This window comes from Orycteropus afer, unplaced genomic scaffold (assembly GCF_000298275.1).
Source record: "Orycteropus afer afer isolate SDZICR_OR568_19922 unplaced genomic scaffold, OryAfe1.0 scaffold00442, whole genome shotgun sequence".
Classification (NCBI taxonomy): domain Eukaryota; kingdom Metazoa; phylum Chordata; class Mammalia; order Tubulidentata; family Orycteropodidae; genus Orycteropus; species Orycteropus afer.
The window spans coordinates 915,938-924,196 of NW_006922029.1; the positions used below are offsets into that span (position 1 = coordinate 915,938).

At 42.8% G+C, this 8,259-nt stretch overlaps 1 protein-coding gene across 1 annotated transcript in view; it reads left to right on the plus strand.

Annotated features, from left to right (window-relative positions):
- The window catches only part of TRIO (trio Rho guanine nucleotide exchange factor), a 335,211-nt gene that overhangs the window by 164,740 nt on the left and 162,212 nt on the right, over positions 1-8,259 (plus strand). Inside the window, exons 19-20 of the mRNA XM_007954197.2 lie at positions 4,080-4,194; positions 7,877-7,992. Of these exons, the coding sequence (XP_007952388.2) occupies positions 4,080-4,194; positions 7,877-7,992 (231 nt within the window). The remainder of the gene's footprint in view (positions 1-4,079; positions 4,195-7,876; positions 7,993-8,259) is intronic.

The following is an 8,259-nucleotide window of genomic DNA, read 5'->3' on the forward strand; positions in this document are numbered from 1 at the left end:
TCTTCATCCATTTCAGTTAGTGGCATATGATCTAGAACCAATGGTAATGAAGGAAGAAGTCAAAGCTGCAATGAAAGAACTGGCGAAGAACAAGGCTCTGGGAATTGATGGCATACCGATTGAGATATTTCAACAAACAGATGCCCCATTGGAGGCGCTCACTCAGTTATGCCAAGAGGCTACCAGAGGGCCCCTTAATTTTCACCTAGTTTTTCCTTGAGGAACTTTATAGTTTTAGGTTTCACCTTTAAGTCTTTGATCCATCTGAAGTTAGTTTTTGTGTGTGGTGTGAGGTATGGATCGTGTTTCATTTTTCTGCAAATGGATAACCAGTTTTGCCAGCACCATTTGTTGAAGAGACTGTATTTTCCACCAATTAGTGAATTTTGGCCCTTTGTCAAAAATCAGTTGACCATAGGTCAGTGTGTCTATTTCTGGGTTCTCAATTCTATTCCACTGGTTGATGTGTCTGTCTCAGTACCAGGCTGTTCTGACTACCATTGCTGTAATAGTAGGTTTTGAGATCTGGGAGTATGACAACTCTTACTTTGTTCTTCTTCACAAATCTTCTTCAATAGTGCATTGCTTATCCGAGGTCTCTTTCCTTTCCATATAAAATTAGTGATTGGTTTTTCCATATCCTTAAAGAATGTTAATGGGATCTGAGTTGGGATTTGCATTGAATGTGTAGATTGTTTTGGGTAGTACTGACATTTTCACAATGTTCAATCTTCCTATCCATGAGCATGGTATGTTTTCCCATTTATGTAGATCTCTTATGGTTTCTTGAAGTAGTGTTTTGTAGTTTTGTTTGTACAGGTCTTTGGTGTCCCTGGTAAGATTTATTCCCAAGTACTTTATTTTTTTATTGGCTGTTGTAAATGGTTTCAGTTTCCTTATTTCCTTTTCAGCAATCTCTTTGCTGGTGCAGAGGAATCCAACTGATTTTTGGATGTTGATCTTACATCCTGCCACGATGCTAAATCTCTCAGTTAGATCCAGTAGTTTTTTTCTGAGTCTCTTGGGTTTTCTATGTATAGGATCATGCCATCAGCAAATAGGGATAGTTTTTACTTCCTCCTTACCAATTTGATTTCCCTTTCTTGTCTTACTGCCTTGGCTAGGACTTGCAATACAATGTTGAACAGAAGTGGTGATAGAGGTCACCCTTGTCTGGTTCCTATTTGCAGGGGGACTGGGTTCAGTTTCTCTCCACTGAAAATAATATTGGCTGTTGCTTTTGCATATATGCCCTTTTTCATGTTGAGGAATATTCCTTCTATTCCTGTTTTGCTCAATGTTTTGATCAGGTGTTGGATTTTATCAAATACCTTTTCTGCATCTGTTGATATGATCATGTGATTCTTTTTCTTTATTTTACTTATGTGATAGATTTCATCTTTCTACTAGTGTAGAGCCTAAGGCACTTGACTGCTAACCAGAAGGCTGGTGGTACAAACCCACCAGCGACTCCTTGGAAGGAAGGTTGGGCAATCTACTTCCATTGTGATAACGCCTTGAAACCCAAGGAGGGGTCTCTATTAGTCAGGTCTGACTCTACAGCACATAACAACAACAATAATGTTAAGCCATCCTTACATACCTGGTATAAATCCCACTTGGTCATGATGTGGTAATTTCTTGAAATATTGTTGAAGACTGTTGGCTAGGATTTTTTTTGAAGATTTTGACATCTGTATTTATGAGGGATATTAGTCTGTACTTTTCCTTTTTAGTGATGTCTTTGCCTGGTTTTGGTATCAAGGTTTTGCTTGCCTCATAAAATGAATTTAGGGGTATTCCATCCTTTTCTGTATTCTGGAATAGCTTGAGTAGGATTGGTGTCAGTTCTTCTCTGAATGTTTGGTAGAATTCACCAGTGAAACTGTCTAGGGCAGGACTTTTTTGGGGTTACTTGTTCAGTTTCTTCTTTTGTTATGAGTCTGTTTAGATTTTCCACCGCAGTGTATTATTTTAGGTAAGTAGTATGTTTCTAGAAATCTATCCATTTCTTCTAGATTTTCAAATTTGTTGGAGTACAGTTCTTCATTGTATCCTGATATTATCTTTATTTCAGTTGGCTCTGTTGTGACATCGCCCAGTTTGTTTCTTATTCATGTTATTTGTATTCTTTCCCTCCTTTCCTTTGCTAAGTTTGCCAGTGGTTTGTCAATTTTATTAATCTTTTCAAAGAGTGGTTGGTATGTCTTCTAAGTTACCATTTAGTAATTGAAAAAATAGGTGACTCAGGCTGTGAAACTTACCCACACGGAATTTTGTAGTTGTGGCCTGTGGTGCCAGTTAGCACTGTCTTTTGCCCTCTGATTTCTGTTAGAATGTGAAGCTTGATCGGGTTAGGTTTGGGAGGTATGTGTGTTTGGGGGTGCTTGGAATACCTCTGAGGTGCTGCTGTGCACTCCACTTAGAGCACATCAGGAGGGGCCTAATAACTGGGTCTCCTCTTTTGTCCGTGTGATACTTGATTTATCAGTGGTTCACACGTGGGTTCACACGTGGGCGTCTGATTCATCCACTGTGAGCTTCCTGACCTGCCTTTTCCCCAGTGGGCTTAGTATCAGCCAGTGGTGGTTGTGCTGTGTTGTCGTTATGTTGTTAGGTGCTGTCAGGTCGGCTCCAACTCACAGCTACCCTGTGTGCAACAGAATGAAACACTGCCCAGTCGCGTCCCATCCTGCTGCGTTAGGAGTTGCAAAATGATTGCTAATTTTCGTCTTTCCTTCTGCCTTAATTAGCTAGCATTATTCTCTAAAGAAGAGTTTTCTCTCATTAGCTCTTTGATGATTTTGAAATATTGTTTAAACAGGAAAGGCAGGTAACTGCTAGATTTTTTCCTTTCATTTACCACTTTCAAAATGCTGCATGGGCCCAGCAACCTCTAAATGTGACTAGTTATGTTTCAGTGTCATCATGGATTTTACCATGTTTGGTGTGTTTCAGTCACAGTCACTTACCTTTTAATGTTCTTCTTTGCCTGTCAGTGGAGCCCTCGGGTCAGGCTGCCTCCTCCCTCCTTTTGTCGTGACCCCGCAGTCGTGAGCAGCTTCCTTGCTGTTTGGTGGGGCAGCTTATTTCAGACTTAGCCTTGTGCATTTCCTGCCCCGGATCTAGAATTCATCTTTATTCATGGAGCTCTTCTGGTGGTAGGTGCTGTTTAGAGACCACAGTTTTGGCGCTAGGGAGCTCATTACGATTGGGTTGGTCACTGTCTAGGCTTTTATAGTAGAAGGTGCCAATGGGCTTTTTTTAATTAAGAGAAAAACAAATCCAGTCTCTACTGATATTTCCAATTCAAATAAATGTTTTTCTTAACTGGTTTGACTTTATATTTTTATACCTTTTCTCTTACATAAAAACATTGTTTTTTACCACATTAACACACTGAGTTACTTTTTTTATCTACTAGATAAACATAAAACGTGTAATACTGGTTATTTATGATCACAATAGTGTGGCACACCGAACCACTCCCAACCTCAGTGGTTTAAACCACAGGTCAGCAAACTGGGCCCTGAGGGCTAAATTCGGCCCCATCCACTTGTTTACACATCATCTAGGGTTGCTTTTGTGCCAAATGGCAAGATTCAGTAGTTGCAACAGGGAGTCAGAGATCTATGACCAGCAAAGATAAAAATATTTCCTTTCTTCCATTTGTAGAATCTGGCACAGCTGAGCTGGGCCCTTTGACCCTTGGTCCTCATAGAGGGCAGTCAAGGTGTTGATCAGGGCAGCTGTAGTCAAACCAAGGCTCGATTTGGGAAGGGCTTCTGTTCTCTGTGTCTGTCTGTGGCCACCCTCAGTGCTGAGCCATGTGGGCCTCTCCATGTAGCAGCTCACGACATAGCAGCTGGCTTCCTCCGACCCAATTCAGCAGAGAGAGCTTTTTTTTTTTTTTTTTAATTGGAATAGTATTTAACCTTACGCAGCCTCCAAACCACAAGTTGGCCAGGAGTAAGTTTTAGGTAAAGACATACGTTCAAGGCAAGTGATGCTGTCGTCCACATGCACTGTGTATGTATAAGTCAGATGACTGACTTACATTGCTCTCCACTGTTTCCCAGGCTTGCACACTGGCTAGAAGGAATGCTGATGTCTTCCTGAAATACCTGCACAGGAACAGTGTGAACATGCCAGGGATGGTGACCCATGTCAAAGCTCCCGAGCAGCAAGTGAAAAGTAAGTGCAAGTTAGGAGTTGGCATCCTGCCTGTTCATGCCTACATTGTGCTTTTGGGCTTACAGTAAGTCCCCAGGTTATGAATGCCTCACTTACAGACTTGTTGTTGTTGTTGTTATGTGCTATTGAGTTGGACCCCACTCATAGTGACCCCTCCTTGGGTTTCTGAGGCAGTATCACTATGGAAGTAGATTGTCCAACCTTCATTCCGAGGAGTTTGGTGGGTTTGAACCAGGTTTGAAGTGCCAGCCTTCTGGTTAGCAGTCAAGTGTCTTAGACACTACACCACCAGAACTCCTTACAGACTTGTACTGGCCCTTTAATACTAGGTACATTTGCCCTCCCTTTGAAGCCATGGAACCAACCCCTACCTGCAACAAACTTGTCATCACCAGTACCTTCACTTGCTCACATGCAGCTTTTCAGGCACAGAAAAGGCTTCCTGCCTTTTCTTGCACTAAAGGCTAAATAAGGACTGTGTGCCTCTGTTCCAGTTGACCTACAAATTCACTTAAAGACGCACTTAGGGATGGGTCTCGTTCATAATCTGGAGACTGCCTGTATTTTAAAGCTATTCTGTTTCGTGTTTCATGAAAGGAAATCCTTGCTACTTACCTTAATTTAATAAAAATAATAAATAGGTTGACAATTTATTGAATAAAATTGAAAAATATTAACATGGAAAAGTATAGCATTCAGATTGATACTGCTGTTTTCGTTAAACTAAGTGAGTATATTAGAAAGCAGAAAAGAAATTAAAATCATAGGTAAATTATTTTTAAAAGATCAAATCAGGAAATTATTTGTCAGTATCTTTGCTGTAAAGTGTTAGTATCATATATTATGACATTGTTAGTTAGTAAAAGAACATTTAAAAATGTTAGTTTGATTTTTGTATTTGATTGTATATATCTAACCAAGTACGTGTGTACACACACGTGTATACATACATATATATCTCTGTATATAAAATATACAATATATATAAAATATAAAATATATATCTCTGTATATTAAAAAAATGCTTTTGAGTTGTGGTGCTGGCGAAGAATGCTGAAAGTCCCATGGACTGCTAAAAGAACTAACAGATCTGTCCTGGAGGAAGTGCAGCCAGAATGTTCCTTGGAAGCAAGAATGGCCAGACTTCGTCTCACCTATTTTGGTCACGTTGTAAGAAGGGACCATTCCCTGGAGAAGGATGTCATGCTTGGTAGGGTAGAGGGTCAACGAAAGAGGGGGAGGCCTTCAACGAGATGGATTGTTATGCTGGCTGCAATGATGAGCTCAAGTATAACATGGATTGTGGGGCTGGCGCGGGATCGGACAGTGTTTCATTCTGCTGTGCATGGGGTCGCTATGAGTCGGAAATGACTCGATGGCACTTAACAACAACAACAACAACAACAACATATAAACAAATACATTTGTACATACACACATACATGGATAGAAGAAGGTCTGGGAAAATAGATATTGTTAGCTCCTGCCGGGTCAGCACCAACTCACGGTGACCCCATGTATCACAGAGTGAACATTGCCCACATCCTCCATCCTCACAGTTGCTGGTGCATTTATTTCATTGTTGCAGCTGTTAACTAGAGATTGGTGTGAAAGGAAACTTGAAGAAGACTTTAAATTTTTACTTGATAACATTCTGATTGCATATTTTACAGTGAGGAGGCATTCAAGTGATAATTTTAAAACTTAAATTGTAATTTTTCACATGTTTAATTGAAATGACATGGAAATGCATCATATGAGGATGTTTCTTGGATGGAAAATGAGCCACTCTGCTTCCGTCGAGATTGACATGCTCAGAAGCCCCATGGGGCTGTTCTGCTCTGTTCTATAGGGTCCCTACGAGTGGGAATTGACTCAGTGGCAGTGGTTTTTGGTTTCAGTATTTATTATGCATCATTATAGTACTTCTTGTACTCCACTATAGTAATGCATAATAAATATCAAAACCAAAAAACAAAATCTGTCCTGGAAGAAGTGTAGTCAGAATGCTCCTTGGAAGTGAGAATGGCCAGACTTCGTCTTACCTACTTTAGTCATGTTGTCAGAAGGGACCATTCCCTGGAGAAGGATGTCATGCTTGGTAGGGTGGAGGGTCAGTGAGAAAGGAGAAGCTCCTCAAAAAGATGGGTTGACGCCGTGGTGTGGTGATGGACTCGAATATAGCAAGGATTGTGAAGGTGGTGCTGGACTAGGCAGTGTTTCATTCTCTTGCACCTAGGGTTGCTATGAGTCATAGCCCACTTGACAGCACCTAACAACAACAGAATGGCCAGACTTTCTCTCACCGACTTTGGTCATGTTGTCAGAAGGGACCATTCCCTGGAGAAGGATATCAGGCGTGGTAAGGTGGAGGGTCAATGAGAAAGGAGAAGGCCCTTAACGAGATGTATTGACACAGGGCTTGCCATGATGGGGTCAAGTGTAGCAAGGATGATGAGGCTGGCACAGGACCGGGCAGTGTTTTGTTCTGCTGCGTGTAGGGTCGCTGTGAGTCAGAGATGACTCGACAGCACCTAACAACAACAACGACGTATTTGCAGCCAAAAATGTTTATGCCAATTAGCAGCCGGGTGCTTAACCACCGCTCTCCTGGGTCTCTCTCTCTCTGTCTCCCCCCTCCCCCCCTCATTCTCTCAGTATATTCGACACACCACCCAACTTACTGTCATTATATTTACCTGCAGCTCGCGTCTTTGCCTTAATAATACCTTAGTCATCTTTCTGTGTCATAGTAAAAGATCTACTCTGTCCTTTTTAATAAACCACATTAAAAAAAACAAGCCCATTGACAAGAGTGAATTCCAACTCAGCAACCCATAGGGTTTCCAAGGCTGTAAATCTTTATGGAAGCAGACCGCCACATCTTAGTCCCATGGAGCGGATGGTGGGTTCAAACCATTGACCTTTCAGTTAGCAACTGAGCACTTACCCACTGCACCACCAGGGATCCACGTTTCTCTGCTTCCCTAATAATCTGTTTCATATCCTTCCTTCTCCTAAGGATTTATATTAAAACAAAACAAAAAACCTCTGTTTCTTTCTTGTACCCCATAAATGTGGTGTACCACCTTTACCATATAGTAAGTTCCTTCTACAGGAACGTTTTAGTTGTCTTGAGCAAAATATCCAGTACTGATATTTTCCCCGGTCATTGTGATACTGACCCAGGGAGGGAAGACTAATGCCTTTCCCATTAATCCAGCTACCTGAGGTATTGGAGACCAACACTCAGGTTTCCAGTGACCTCACTGATGAGAAAATACACTGGGTAAGAGTGAGTAGCAGTCTGGTCACTGTCCAGGGAAGGTGTGTGAGACTTCATTTAAGATCCAGTCTTGCAGTGATGTTTGCATGTCGTTGTTGGGTATTGTCCACTGAGCTCACAGGGACACTGTGTGACCGAGCAGGGCTTTCCAGGCTGTAGTCTTCAGAAACGGGTCACCGGGTCCTCCTGCAGAGACACCGCCTGGGTTCCATCTGCTGACCTTTCAGTTCACAGCTGAGCACTTGACTGTGGCACCACCGTGGCTCCTTCGTCAGACGAACACTTTTTATTTCAAAGCCTTGAGAGAAAACTGAGCAGGCATGTGCAGGTTTCATCGCTTCCTGCCTCCCTGTGATCTCAGCGCACTGACGGGCGTCTTTTCCTTTGTTCCCTCAGACATCTTGAATGAGCTCTTCCAGCGGGAGAACAGGGTACTGCACTATTGGACCATGAGAAAGAGGCGGCTGGACCAGTGCCAGCAGTACGTGGTCTTCGAGAGAAGTGCCAAGCAGGTCAGCCACTGTGCCCGGCTCCTCCGCACCCCCACCCTGTACCCCGTCCTCCATCAGATGGGCTGATGCTGACAGGTCACCCCATCCTCCACAGCCCCACCCTGCACCCCATCCTCCATCAGATGGCCCTATGCTGACAGGTTACTCCATCCTCCACAGCCCCCCACCCTGCACCCCATCCTCCATCAGATGGCCCTATGCTGACAGGTCACCCCATCCTCCACAGCCCCCCACCCTGCACCCAGTCAGTCCTCCATCAGATGGGCT